At 29.3% G+C, this 14,109-nt stretch overlaps 3 protein-coding genes across 12 annotated transcripts; 1 reads left to right on the plus strand and 2 right to left on the minus strand.

The window, feature by feature from the left end:
* The first annotated feature begins 26 nt into the window (after positions 1–26).
* LOC100749264 (ubiquitin-conjugating enzyme E2-24 kDa) lies at positions 27–13,411 on the plus strand. Of its 9 annotated transcripts, none has more exons than XM_012391521.3 (8): positions 27–204; positions 7,299–7,542; positions 8,416–8,539; positions 8,691–8,844; positions 8,925–8,975; positions 9,468–9,600; positions 10,259–10,406; positions 10,640–13,411. In XM_012391521.3, exons 4-8 carry the CDS (start codon positions 8,714–8,716, stop codon positions 10,735–10,737), a joined length of 561 nt encoding a protein of 186 aa, XP_012246944.1. In that variant the 5' UTR covers positions 27–204; positions 7,299–7,542; positions 8,416–8,539; positions 8,691–8,713; the 3' UTR covers positions 10,738–13,411. The 9 variants fall into 9 exon arrangements, with proteins under 9 accessions (XP_012246944.1, XP_033179493.1, XP_024226747.1 ...); XM_033323602.1 differs by having other exon boundaries at positions 8,508–8,539; XM_024370979.2 differs by having other exon boundaries at positions 8,508–8,539; positions 8,710–8,844.
* Positions 828–2,476, minus strand: LOC100742878 (glycine-rich cell wall structural protein). The gene is made up of 3 exons (XM_003493340.4): positions 2,339–2,476; positions 2,013–2,137; positions 828–1,116 (listed from the first exon to the last, which is right to left on the minus strand). Exons 1-3 carry the CDS (start codon positions 2,357–2,359, stop codon positions 969–971), a joined length of 294 nt encoding a protein of 97 aa, XP_003493388.1. The 5' UTR covers positions 2,360–2,476; the 3' UTR covers positions 828–968.
* LOC100749099 (peptidoglycan-recognition protein 2) lies at positions 3,716–5,971 on the minus strand. 2 transcript variants are annotated; one of them, XM_033323598.1, is made up of 5 exons: positions 5,635–5,971; positions 5,115–5,223; positions 4,664–4,877; positions 4,250–4,368; positions 3,716–4,150 (listed from the first exon to the last, which is right to left on the minus strand). In XM_033323598.1, the coding sequence occupies exons 2-5, from the start codon at positions 5,161–5,163 to the stop codon at positions 3,966–3,968; spliced, it is 567 nt and encodes a 188-aa protein (XP_033179489.1). In that variant the 5' UTR covers positions 5,164–5,223; positions 5,635–5,971; the 3' UTR covers positions 3,716–3,965. The 2 variants fall into 2 exon arrangements, with proteins under 2 accessions (XP_033179489.1, XP_024226746.1); XM_024370978.2 differs by lacking the exon at positions 5,635–5,971 and adding an exon at positions 5,352–5,618.
* Positions 13,412–14,109: the final 698 nt, after the last annotated feature.

The following is a 14,109-nucleotide window of genomic DNA, read 5'->3' on the forward strand; positions in this document are numbered from 1 at the left end:
ATCACCTTCTGGATCCGCCACTATGGTCGGAAATATAGCGGAAATGTAGAAATGCGAATCCGAGGTCCGGGGCTGTTTAAATACCGGGGAAGAAAGAAAGAAAGGAAGATACGGGATATATGTATGTATAATGTTGAGAAAAATTTCATTACGAGGAATTAAATGGTTTCGAGTGATGCATCACGCGGTGCACCTGTCTTTACCGTAAGTGAATACATTCCAGAGATTACAAGTTAACCTCTATTTTTCTAAATGAAACTATACATTGTTTTATTCGATGCACTATTCGATGCATTTTGTCATTCTCCGTAAAAATGTGTCGAGGTACTTGGGTTGAACAATCATTAGTTTAAAAAATATTTCAATCGTAATGTTGTAAAAATTTGCATATGAGAAACAAAGAAACACGCAGAACAGAATGCTTGTGTAATTTGTGTTTATGTTCCTCTTGTCTTTCATACATTAAATTTATTTCAAGAAACATTTATTCAAATAGAAAGTATCAAGTAAAATAAAAAATCATTTCATTTGATAGTCAAATGACAAAGTAATTCAACGAAAAGTCACTTGATTATTTAAAAAATCTACTGTAATAACTATTTGAAGATAATATCTTGAAATAAAGTAATGTCACTTAATTAATTATATTTTATGCTCTTTTATCTTTTCCATCTTCTATGGCCTCCCCACCTCCCCGCCGTATTTACCATATACCAGTTGCTAGTGATCTTTTAGTCGATACAAAATGACGAAACAAACAACTAATAATGTTAATGTAATTCGAGATGTATCATGTAGTGATACGAGCGAAATATAAGTTACACATATATTGGAAATAACATTTATTTTTTAAAGGATTAGATATTGTGGAAATTATAATCATGGAAAAAGCGAAGTGACAAATGTTACAATAATTTGATATTTCAGTAATGTTTTACTGGATACTGTTCTTTCTGTTTGCATCATCATCAACCGCCCCTTCCTTCCCAACCACCTCCATGTCCACCCCAACCACCTCCATGTCCATTTCCACCACCTCCGTGTCCACCGCCACCACCTCCGTGTCCACCGCCACCACCACCATTCCATCCATGTCCATAATGCTGTCTATCAGAGCTTAAAAACATTAATAAAAATGTTATTAAATTCGGGAATAAAAAGTTCTTCATAAATAATTCGTTAATAAAGGGACGAACAAACTACTTTGGAAATAATGTCATTCTTAACTTGACTTTCAAAGGTTATTTCATATCTGCACCTCAAAGCCAGAATGTATTAAAGTTCACTTAAAAAAAAAAAAAAAAATGACATTTTACATGTTACTTATATTAGATTTTTCACTCTTTTCGAAGGTAAACAATTTTCTCATTCTAAAAATTAGTTTTTAATATAATAGCGTAAAAACGATATTAGATCCATATCTTGTTGCGAGAAAAACGGTCTATTTATATTTCAAAATACAACAATGCCCAGTACACAGATTCACTTTTAAACAATAAAATGATAAACATTTTATCTGCGTTCAAAAAATTACGTATATATCTCTAATGATTTCAGTTACAAGGCTTTGCAACTGTGTTTTGTTCTATACTAAAGATTGAAAAGCGTGATTTAAGTTTACACTTTGGCATTGGAACCCAGATATAGTTAATACGATTTTAAGGTATCTAAACGTTGGATGCTTCGATTTTTTAGACTTGCGATAATCTGCCAAAAAAAAAAGAAATGTTCTTAACACGTTAATCAGTATTAAATTAGACGTAATAATAAAATAATTATTTTTCTTTCGAGATATCCAAAAGAAACATGAAATAATATCGTTTATTAGTTTAATTTATCATAAAATCCATTCCGCAATGAAAACAGAAAGCGTCCAGCAGAAAGTTAGGAAACATGGATTATATTCCGTTACTTTTATCATCGTGTATGATAGAAAGTGCTTATTTTTTAATGATAAATAGTTTTTAAATCAACTCGTCAATTGTTTGATATCGTAAATTATTTTTACTTACTCATAAGCAGTTGCATCAGCATTCAAGTCCTTGACATTATTCAAAGAAGATTCAACCTCCATAGTAGCAGGTTTTAAAGGCTCCTCCAAACAGGATACCAAAACCATCATTGAGACAAGTAAGATCTATATACGAAAGACATCCTTTATTCTTTATTTATATGACGGAACAGTAATACGGTATATTATTAAGAAAAAGAATAATAATTTTTAGATATCGTTCGTTTCATGGAAAATAATAATGTGATTTCTTGAAATATAAATAGAAAGAACGTCAAAGATTTTTTAAAATAAAATCTCAGTAAACACACTGAATTCAGTACTCACCAAATGCACTGGTCGCAACATTTTGAGAACTGAGATCAGATCGGCCAGGATCGGCTTTATATATGTCTTTGCTAGCACAAACAGTTGCGAAGAAGGATTGAGATGACACACAAGATTGCGAAGAATAAGGTAAACATTGTATAAGTACGATTGAAAAATGTCGAATCACCTTTTTTAACAGTTTACACCAAAATTTTCTGGACAGCATTTTAATTTTCTTATTATATAAAATAACTTTGTACAATAAAAAGTTACTGAAAGCATTAGAAGGAGATTTGCAGTCTAAAGAAGCTGCGATTATTTGATATTCTTCTAGTTAATTGGTAATCTTCGTCTTTGTATCTTTGTGCAGTAAATTATTTGTCCACTATTTGATATCTTCTATATCTTCTATACCTATTCCTTAAAATAATAGCACCGGTGTGTAATAGCATCTTTATTTTACTATGTCTTTAGATAAATAAAGAGACAAACGATAAACTTTGTTTATCTGTTATAACAAATTTTTATATATTATATATTATTTTAATATTATTTTGCAGGGAAGTAGTATCTTTCGAATATGTTCTGTGTGATACAAATAGATTATGCCTTAAGGTAGTAACATTTTAAGGGCAGTAATAAGTACACCATGGTGTTAAGTTTTGTAGTATGAGTGAAATCGGAGATATTCTTTGGTTCTAAGTGAGAGAGAACTTCGGTGTACATGGTGTACATTGTTAATGAATCGTATTGTTATTTTAATAACGAGAAGTACGCGTAATATGAATAAATTAGATCGATCGTGATATGTTCTGAGAAATTTTTCTGGTAAACAGTAGGAAACTAATATAAGGAAAAATAAATTACATATTATACGCAGTTTGTCTTTAAATACTTTGTTTACAAAGTCACAAGGAAATATTGATAAGTAAGCATGCAGCTAAGAATGCGTGTTTTAATTACAGGATATGAAACGTTGTCTTATTACGATATAGTTATTGAAGGTGTGACCTGTTGTTTACATCGAGTCATTCTAATCATACGAATACAGTAGAATACATTCGTATTTTACGATAAAATGTTCTTCGTCCGAACATATTCTATGTATGTTTAATTGCTAAAACGATGTTTTGTGAATAAGGGCAGGACTTTTCGATATCATACCTTAAATCGACAAATTGCATCGTTCACTTTGAGAATAAATCACGGCAGATACAAATTCGGCATTTGACGATTCTAATATCTAGTATGAATCTAATATCGATTATTGAAAATATTCGAAGAGACAGAGACGAGATAGGAATACAAACAATTTTTCCCTTCGATACTACGTCAAAAGCAAATGAAAGAAAGAATATAGTTAAGTATTAAAATATTAATGAATCTCATCATTTCATTAGTATTAATAGCAACATTTTATTATCTTATATTAATGTACTAAGTATTTTCTAAGGCTAATATAATTAAGGATATAAAAAAATATGTCTTCAATTTTATGTGGTGCATCGACTCGTTTAACAAACGAATATAAAATAAAAGATGCTAAATATATTATCCAAATCAACATTTTCCCTGTTAATTATATTATTCGTATAACATTGTTATTGCTAGACAAATACTACATTCAAACATTTATGTTCTGCGGTTACGGAGTAGAAACCCATTCAGGCCAATTTCTAATCTGTTTCTGAAGTTGTGATCCAGGACTCTTAGTGGCTGTAACTTGTTTAGCGCCGATTACACGAACATCTGCTCTAAGTATTCCTTCTGATTTGCCACAATGAATTAATTTATGCGCAGCATTCAGCATTTTATCACTTGCGGCCTTTTCTGAGTAAAAAAGGATATTGCATTTAACATAAAATAATTATAATATAAAAATACAAATGTATAATACATATAATCACAAAAGAAAGAAAGTGTGAATACCTTGAAAATTTCCGATGAAACCAATTGCGACAGACTTTTTATTATATCCAATGGTATGAGCTCCTTCACGATTCCAGCCGCGGCCCTCATATATATTCCCATCTCCACCGATTAGAAACCTATCATGTAAAAATATTAAATAACAAACGGTAGAATAAAACGCTTATTGTTTCATACAATTGTCAGTTGCACTCTATAAATATAAAAATAATAAATAAAGAATACAAATTTTTTTAGAATCGTTGTAAAATATTGAAAACCGAAATCTAGTTAATGAGAGATTAAAGTGAGCGGATTAAAATTCTTTTTTGAATTATTCAAAGTTCATTGTCATTTATTTTTTCTACATTTAAACTACAGATCTTATATGATCATGTTATTTGGTGTAAGTAGTGTATTTAAAATGATACTTAAGAGTATCCTATATCATCCCATCCATTACTATCCATGTGATAAGATCGAATGTTCTCGGCTTGAGCAATACATGTACTTCTAGTATCACATTCTGCGGTAACTGTATGATGAATAATGACATATGGTATGGGAATAATTAAATAATTTATGCTTTTTGCGTCTACATCAGCCCACTCGCTCCGTCCGATAATCTGAGGGCAATTTTCGTTTCCGTCTGAGAAAGCAAGATTTATATTTCTTTATTCTTAAGAAACATACGTTTTGTATTTTTAATGTATAAAAACATCGTGTACATACATATCTATGTGTACGATTGTTGAATAACGTCGAAAATACAAAATAATTTTGTAAAATGTTTACTTCTTTTCAAGTATATTTTCTCGAAAACAGTTATTAGCATAGTTTTTAGTAAAATTACATTATCTTCAATAACATTTAAATACTGACTTACCACCGATACGAAAGAGAAGAAAGATTATGAAGATTATCGACTTTTGCATCTTGTAAATATTGATCACTTGTAAAGCTGGACCCGTATGTTCTTTATTCGTCTAAATAAACTAAAAATAAAAAAATACAATAAACTACTATTATATTTCAACAAATGTATCAATTATAAAAGGCGGAGCAATTAATAAACGAAGAGAAGTATGTAGTTAAATGTGCTTGCAGTTGGAAGCTATCTCACCCGACTAAAGTTCATATAATCTAAAGCGTTAATGTTTCTTTTCTGCATTTTATCTTCTTTTTTTTTTGCTGAATGTGCGCACAAGCGGAGATATTCCAGATATAGCTCATATATTTAATTTTGGATTCGTATTATTTTGTAAACTTTAGAAAAGATCAAGTCATGCTTCGGAGTTACAACGTATGTGCTTAAGTACATATTCAGTTAATAACATTCACTAAAGTAACGAGGTAAACACTTTGGACATTTTCTTTAATCATCCATAACTCAAGAAGTAAGCTGCATGTACAGGGTGTTCGATTTGAAGGTTCACACGCAATTATCTCCCAAACTATTCGTTATTCAAAAATGTATTTAAATGGAATGCAGACCGTTTAGTGGCAAATTCATCGGTCTACAATATTTATCGCTGTTATAATAAATAGTTAATTCATTTAGTCAATAATATAAAATATGTTATTCCTAGTGTCTTCCAAGATGAATTCGTCCTGTGTTATGCTTTTCTGCCGCGTGTTTCCAGCTACAGTAAGGAAATTACTGTAGGAGGATATTTCCATAATGTCGCCGTTTCTACTCATCACATATATGTCCAGTCCTCATCTATGAGTTTTGATTATTTTAAGTCGATATGTTTACCCTTCTTCGTCCTTTAATTATTTCCTGTCTTCCTTTCTTAAAAATGCGTTCAAATTTCCCTCTAGTAGAACTACTCGTCGACCATCTTCCTTATCTATTTAATCGACCAATCAACGCGCGCATTCCGCTTATTCTAGAAATTTATGAAATTGTAATAACAGAGAAAAATTAAAAAGGATGCAAGGAAAAAACTGACTTTTAAAACTAAATATAATAACAAATCACACTGCAATTTAATTAACTTTATTATAGTGCATGAATACAACCGATCTTTGCATAGTTTTCGTCCACAGTAGCGTCCTCCTAACTCAGTTAGCACGCGATAAAACTTTGAAATAATTAAAAATTCATCCGCGAAAATAAACTCAAAACTGTTATATGTAATTCACCTTCAGGAAACCTATAATTTAAAAATTCCTGTTGAACTTCAGGAAAGCTAGAATTCAAAAGTTCCTGTTGAACGTCTACAAATATCCCACCTTAATATCCCACCTTTGTGTTTTTTCCATCTTCAAATAGGTGTACATTTAGCAGATACATACAACGGGTGTGCTTTTTATGATCATATTACGTGTACTATACGAAACATATTAAAATTCCATTAGCGCTGTAATGACACCCAACTATCAGATTATATTGGTAAAATTTTTAACAATTCTGAAAATATACAGAGGTTGCAAGATATTTAACACAAATATATATTTTGTAGAAACCTAACTCCAAGCACAAAAATATTTAAACTGGCAATCATCCACAATATTAATACGTCTCACTACATATACGCTTAAGACGGTATTACTATTCATATTGTATATTAAGCTTTTACTAAATATAGGTCTGCAATAAACATGTTGCACGTATATAATATATAATAATTTCAATAAAATTTTACCGATATAATCACGTAATCGCGTCTCATTAGTGTTATGAAAGTTTTAAAACGTTTTATATGATAAGCATAATATAAAAATAAAACTCTTCTGTGCGCAAGTGTAGGTACGAAAACTTTTGCAACCCACTGTACACATACACGCGCGCGCGCACGCGTCATACAAATGAAGCTACCATTTTTTACACTTCTAAATAACTAGATTTTTAACTAGTAGCAATAGAAGGAAATTTATATCTGTATCACCTACGCATATAAATAATATATCTCAAGTATATTATGAAACAAATAGTTCCAACTTTTATTGTTATTGTGGACTAACGTATCCCCTAACCTAATGGAAAACACGAGAAAAAAACTGATGTTAGGGAATTTATTGGTAATGATTGGTATTGCATATTTTTGAATAATGATGGAGACAGTGCATCCATCTAGAAGCTAGGATTACCGATGTCCGCCGCGGCGGCGACAGAGTCAACATCCGGCGACGCAGAGATGCGCACGTTTCGGCGCTCGCCGAGGGAAAAGGGACGCCGCGATCGTGACTTCGAGACATGAGAGCGACGATGAAGCCCGCCAGCATACACAGCAGCACCTGAGGAGCACGCTCGCTTCCAGTAGTACATCCAACAAGGAATTCGGCCGGTTCACTTGGGATTTACGTAGGTTCGATCTTTGGTCCTAAAGTTTATTCTGAAACGATCGGAAGGCTAACTTTTCTACCAACGAGGTAACACACCTCTTCCTCTGAATCATGAATGGTTCTATGATTCTCTTTTTAAATAGAAATTATTGATAATTATTGTACGTTCTTTCGTTGTCTGATTATCAAATCCCTTTATTCAATGTTGATAATATGTTTTAAGTATCTTACCGATTAAATTAGTTATCTAGTACAAATTAATAAATATGTTTTCACTTATTCTATAAAGATTTATGTATTTGTATAGATTCAGTTTTGTGACAATTATTTTTCACTTTTGTTTAAGATATATGACTCCATATTTTACAAGCATTTATAAAATTACAGAATTTAATTAATTTCTTTCAAACATATCATTTTTCTTTTTTTCATATAATTTAAATTAACAAAACTGTCATGCAAAATTATTTTTACTGAGGTTGTACAACTATTCGTGTAATGTTTGTTTATGTATAGTAGAATACAGAAATATGTGAACATTTGCTTTGTATCTTGTGGATTTGTTTTATTTTGATATTTGATTTTAAGTACTAAAGTGTTATTCGCATAAGGCAATATTATAATCTAATTTTTATTCTATCAATGAAAAGTCTAATAAAATATGTAACGTCACAATATATTAATTGGGATATTTAATTTAAAGGTACCTTTTAAGAAATGTTTGTAATTATAAATACATTTATAAATACAATTTTATACATGAATTTATATTTATCATTCTAATGCTTTTAGTTAATTTCATCTAATCACTTGAATTTTTCTTAATTACTGTATATTATTATGTTAAAGAAATAAATTCTACTGAAATTATTTTTTTGTATTTTATCAAATTTTAGGTGAGAAGAGAATCATTCGTTTAATAATTTTTGGTGAGAATATACTATCATTGGTACTAAGAGTATTTCTCTTTTGTGTGTCTTATCCAAAGAGGTTCTCGACGTCCGTAGTCAAGGGCACGAGGTTTGTTCTATTGTATCTTTGATAATTTGCAGACCTACATATTTGTTTGTTATTTATTACCTATGTAACAATAATGAAATATATATTATTAAACTTGATTTCTTATATGCTATCTTATTATATGTATTTCTGAAGTAAATATATTTTACAGCTTAAGTAAATCATTTTAGAGCCATGTCATCAGGCGCAGGTTCCAGTGGAACTGGCCGGGGGCGTGGTTCATCACTGGCAGACAATAAGCCAGAGAGCAAGGAAGCGAAGCCTAATCCAAAGATGTCGAAAGCTTTAGGAACATCCGCCAAAAGGTAGCACATCCATCATCCAAAATTAAAAAGACTCTGCCATGGAGACTTAACAAGAGCTTAAACTAATCTTCTTGTCGCAGGATACAAAAAGAATTGGCAGAAATCACATTAGATCCACCACCAAATTGCAGGTTTGATTTTTTCCCCTAATTATTTTTATCATTTATGTTATTTGCGATATTAACACATTCGCAGTAAAGCTTATTTTGGCTTACTTTCTATTTGTGCCAATAATACAGTCGAACCTGGATAATTCAGAAATATCTATAAAACTACAATTTTGTTCATTCCCTTCCCTTCCACTGCGAAAATTTCTAGAAGTTGAAATAAAACTTACTTTGTAAGCTACGCTATGTGTCACAGAATGAGATAAACAAAAAATTCAATATTTCTTTCTTCTGGCTGTTAGGATTGTCTCGAATGATATAAGACAAGGTTCGACTGTAGTATTTACTTACGTAAAAGTAAACAATAGTTTGACTTTCAAATTTCTTTCTTTTAGTAATTAGAAAAGCTTTATTACAATCAATGGTCTAATTGTTAATTTTTGCCAAAATCCGAATTTTTGTTCTTGTTTCTTATACTACTAAATAATCTATGTAACTTCGGTATTTATCTTATAGTGCAGGACCTAAAGGAGACAATTTATATGAATGGGTATCAACAATACTTGGACCTCCTGGTTCAGTTTATGAGGGAGGAGTATTTTTCTTAGACATACATTTCTCCCCAGAGTATCCATTTAAACCTCCAAAGGTATGTTAATCGCATAATTAATTATTATTAATTTTGTGATAAATTTTATAGCGAAATTTATGTCAGTAAAAGTTATAGAGTTGATGTGCAATAATACGATATTAAAATAAAGAAAAATTGTTTATATACAAGATGATATGAAATTTGCAATAAATTATTTTATTTTTAATGCTTTAGCGTTCTAATCAAAGTTTACGTTATTAAATTATTATTCAAACTTTCTTCACTATATAATGTTTTAATCATATACATTTATTGTAAAATTAATAGTAAATAATACTCGATAAAATTTTAATGGCAGTTTATTAAACATGTAATTTTAGATTGTAATTTATTAAAAACAAAATGTAACGAAACTGAATATAGAAATAGCTTTGAAATAAAGAAGATGAAGTTATATGTTGATTTTAACTTTTCAGTATTGGGTACTTATATGAGAATACAGCATATTTTCTTTGAAAAAGAGACTTTTATGCAGTCATTATACAACGTTTATAATCTCTGTAATTTCTTATTAACGGGCTACGTATCTTTCAGAACGTATTGTATTATATAGTACAAATAAAAAACAGTCCATTGTGGATCATCTATTAAAAGTAGTGAAAAGAGTGACAGAAAATCATTAAGATATAATTAATCGTTAATATAATGTTTTTAGGTTACATTCCGAACACGCATCTATCATTGTAATATCAACAGTCAGGGTGTAATTTGTTTGGACATTTTAAAGGATAATTGGTCTCCCGCGCTAACCATTTCAAAAGTACTATTATCTATCTGTTCTCTCTTAACAGACTGTAATCCAGGTAAAATAAACTTCATAAGTATTATAGTTAAATTATTTTAGGTATTAATATAATATATTTTCTTTAAATAAAGCTAACGAAATTAATATATATATTTATGTATCTTCAAATTTGTTGTTGTGCAATTTTATATTATCCTAAAATCATCTTAAATGAATGAAAATATTATATAAAATAGGAATATGAATAAATTTACTATTATGCTATTATTTATGATATTGTTTATGTTTCAGCGGATCCTTTAGTAGGAAGTATAGCAACGCAGTATCTACAAAATAGAGAAGAGCATGATCGCATAGCACGACTTTGGACTAAGCGTTATGCCACATGAACGACTTTTCGAATAAAGCTGATCTCCTTGTTCTTTCAAAGCGAACTTAAGGGAGCCCGTTCGACTATGCTAAAATTTTGATTATTCGGATTGATCAATCATTTTTAACAAATTAATGAAAATAATCAAATTTTCTCGATTAATCGAACATTATTTGTAAGTTTAAAGTAATGTAGTGGTACTTTTATTTAAAGTATATTTTAATTAAAATTATTTGTCCGTGTAAACAGTGATTATTTTACAGACATTGTTTCGCTAATCAGCATTAGATATAGTCGCATTAAAGGGAAGTTACCTCACATTAAAAAATGCTTCACAGCTGGTAAAAATGTTCGGTTATTCGAAAAAATGTACCGAAATGTACTTGATAATCATGATTTCTGTTTATATTTAAATTATACTTTTTAATAAATCCCATTAATGATTATAAGTGATCATTCGAATAATCATGGTTCAGGTTCTCTGCACCTTCGAAAACTTATCGTATGTATATGTATATCTATCGAAGGATTGCTTTAAATGAAAGACTCTTTAAGATCGTCCATACGATCATTGTGATGTGCTTTTATATCGAGTATGTAAATGTGCCTAAGATGAATGAATGTGCGTGCATGTGCTACCTTACTACTCTCGTTTTCACCCTACAGCTCTTAAACGGTGTTTATATCTTCCAAAATGTATTCTTGTGAATACAATTGATTAATGATGCCATAAAAATGTATATCTAGCCTTAATATTTAGTCTCGAATCATTTTTTCCATTACATGTACCGATCTTCATGGAAAATACCCATTTTGTTTATTTATAATAAATTGTTCCTATGAAAAATATTTGCATCAATTCGATTCGAAACTTTTATAGTAGCATCACAAATTCTTTTAACCAATAAACTTTTACAAAATATATTCAGTACTGATATTAGTAATTGGTACCAATGTAATATATTAAATTCAACAGAAAGTATTCTTTTTTATTGTAAAGCATAAATCTATGATAAATTTTTCTTTTAAATTATATAAGATTTTTTAAATATAGAAGTTATTGTACAATGTCTTCCAGAATTAGAAGCGATTTACTTTTCAAGGTAAAGTAATAGATTGGTATTATGAATTTCTGTAATATGTAAGTACACATTTTCATAATTATAATAAAGAGAACTTTTAGTTTCTTAAACTTTCTTAAAAGTATGGCACAGGGGTGAAAAAGTGAAAGTGAGGGCTTCTCTATCTTTTTCTCGTTTTCTCTGTTCCTTTCGTTTATTTGCTCGTTTTAAAAATTTGCGATGAGATAGTATTTAAAGTGGTATGTCCATTGAGAGTATCAAATAATATTGATAGGTTAGGCAATATTATGAACAATACAAATAATCTGACCTGTAAGTAATTAGGCTGATAGTTATCATAAGGGTCCCTTTAAAATGTTGCACTCTTTATATAATTTCTATATAAAGTATGATTAACTGTATTACGTAAAATTATTTGATCGAAATTAATTTTCATTTAAACACATTTCATTCCATCGAATTAGCAAAGATTAGAGTATTATGTAGAGATTTTTTACGTAGTTTTTATTCTATTTGATTATACATATTGGGTAACTGACTATGAATATGAATATGAAACAAATAATAACTATGAAAGCTAAATTAACTTTGATAAATCAGTTAAAAATTGTGTAGCAATCAATATGCTTTTCAAGATTGTTTTAATCGGGCCCATAAAACTTAAATCGCTGTAACTGTAAATAAACATAATTTTCTCTATGTTAACGATAGAGAGTCACAGTCCATAGTTTCTATAAAATTTGTATTGATTACATTTGCAAATAATTCAAAAAGTTGTACAATTTTTTTATATGAGATTGAAGATGAACGAAATATTCAAGTTATAGAACTCAAATACGTTTTATACCGATTAATTATTAATTTTACTAAAAGATCAATTAACATATATAAAAATCGTTCAGCTATTGACATCATCGTAGCCGCTGCCACAAATGAAATTAATAATAACAAAAGACAAAAATTTTAAAGTTTCTAGAACTGAGCATTCACTGTCTTAATTAGTTATTTCATTCATTAATTATTGTACAGTTTACGTCGCGCAAAGGGATTTTGTTTTTTATTTCATTGAAATTACTGTCGAGATTCTTGTAAATATATTCTGTGCGGTTCTTGATAAAATGATCTTTTGGACCCCTGAAATTGTATATAGATCGTACGTAGAAATTTGCTCTTTTGTAATTAAATGTTAAAAAAAGTAAAAACATTTTTAATGAAGCGTGTTTCATTATACGAATTATGTAAAGGAGATTGTTTAAACGATTCTTTGAGTCATTTGAAGACTTGCGTAAGAAGAAGGTTTCAATAATTTCCGAAATGTGCTAAATGTAAACAGCTTTTTATAACTCGTATAAAGTAAGAGTGCGATAGAAGAATTTAGAGAATATATAAGTAGTCAATAATAACTAATGTTTCTAAGGTAATATTATGGCACAAAAGATCGTTTAAACGGATTCCTGTTCTATTTTTTCTTGTGAATTACTTTTACTTTCTTTTCAACATATAGTTGTAAGACGCTACAAGAGAGCATCCTATATGATTAATAAATGTTAGTCTGCTAATCTTAGAGTGAATATAGAACAAAATAAAAGAAGAAAATCTGGTCGTATAGAATGTTTACTGATCTTTCTATATTTTTATTTTAATTTTCTTTTAAGTGAAACACATAAATAATTGAAGCATGCTTATAAGAAATATAATTGCACTCTGATAATTATCATTTTCAATTAATGGGAATAATGGTCAATTGAGGATACAAATGCAATCTTTACTTAATATATTTTATTTGTATAGATAAAAGCTATACGAACAAGATGTGCTAAAGTGGTCAGCTCTTAAAGAACGTTAATAATATATTAATCAGTAATTGATGAATTAAATTACAAGTAGAAAAATATTGTAAGCGACTAAATGCTACAGAAAACAACTATTTACTTCTCATTTAATACTGACTTCGTTTTTTGTCTTTATTACATTATTATCAGTCTTTTATTTTTGTCAGCCAATCATCTAAGGTAACATTCGAATGCTAATTTTCGTTTTCATTACATAGAGTATGAATTACAATTTTTCAAAGAAATTATACATAAATTGATATAGATCAAATATTACCATTAAATGAGAACGTTCCTTATGGAGTAAAAACATCTTAATTTTGTAACATCTAACATATCATTATCGTGTAAAATCTAATAGAGTCTAAAATTAAATGAATATACATGTATCGAAATTAATGTAACAGAAACATTTTAATATCTACACATTTATACAACTTAATATTGTAGATTAAATTATAGACAAAATTTATACAA

The sequence above is a fragment of the Bombus impatiens genome, unplaced genomic scaffold, assembly GCF_000188095.3.
Source record: "Bombus impatiens unplaced genomic scaffold, BIMP_2.2 scf_1079, whole genome shotgun sequence".
Taxonomy (NCBI): domain Eukaryota; kingdom Metazoa; phylum Arthropoda; class Insecta; order Hymenoptera; family Apidae; genus Bombus; species Bombus impatiens.

What these genes read in the sequence shown, in the direction of transcription:
- LOC100742878 (XM_003493340.4), bottom strand. Translation starts at nt 2,359, where the DNA reads ATGTTGCGACCAGTGCATTTG. An exon ending in TGTTGCGACCAGTGCATTTG is followed by an intron (nt 2,138 to 2,338) that starts GTGAGTACTGAA and finishes TTTCGTATATAG; the next exon opens with ATCTTACTTGTCTCAATGAT. An exon ending in GCTGATGCAACTGCTTATGA is followed by an intron (nt 1,117 to 2,012) that starts GTAAGTAAAAAT and finishes AATGTTTTTAAG; the next exon opens with CTCTGATAGACAGCATTATG.
- LOC100749099 (XM_033323598.1), bottom strand. Translation starts at nt 5,163, where the DNA reads ATGCAAAAGTCGATAATCTTCATAATCTTTCTTCTCTTTCGTATCGGT. An exon ending in TCTTCTCTTTCGTATCGGTG is followed by an intron (nt 4,878 to 5,114) that starts GTAAGTCAGTAT and finishes TTGCTTTCTCAG; the next exon opens with ACGGAAACGAAAATTGCCCT. An exon ending in TTTCATCGGAAATTTTCAAG is followed by an intron (nt 4,151 to 4,249) that starts GTATTCACACTT and finishes TTTTTTACTCAG; the next exon opens with AAAAGGCCGCAAGTGATAAA.
- LOC100749264 (XM_012391521.3), top strand. Translation starts at nt 8,714, where the DNA reads ATGTCATCAGGCGCAGGTTCCAGTGGAACTGGCCGGGGGCGTGGTTCA. An exon ending in TTAGGAACATCCGCCAAAAG is followed by an intron (nt 8,845 to 8,924) that starts GTAGCACATCCA and finishes TTCTTGTCGCAG; the next exon opens with GATACAAAAAGAATTGGCAG. An exon ending in ATCCATTTAAACCTCCAAAG is followed by an intron (nt 9,601 to 10,258) that starts GTATGTTAATCG and finishes TAATGTTTTTAG; the next exon opens with GTTACATTCCGAACACGCAT.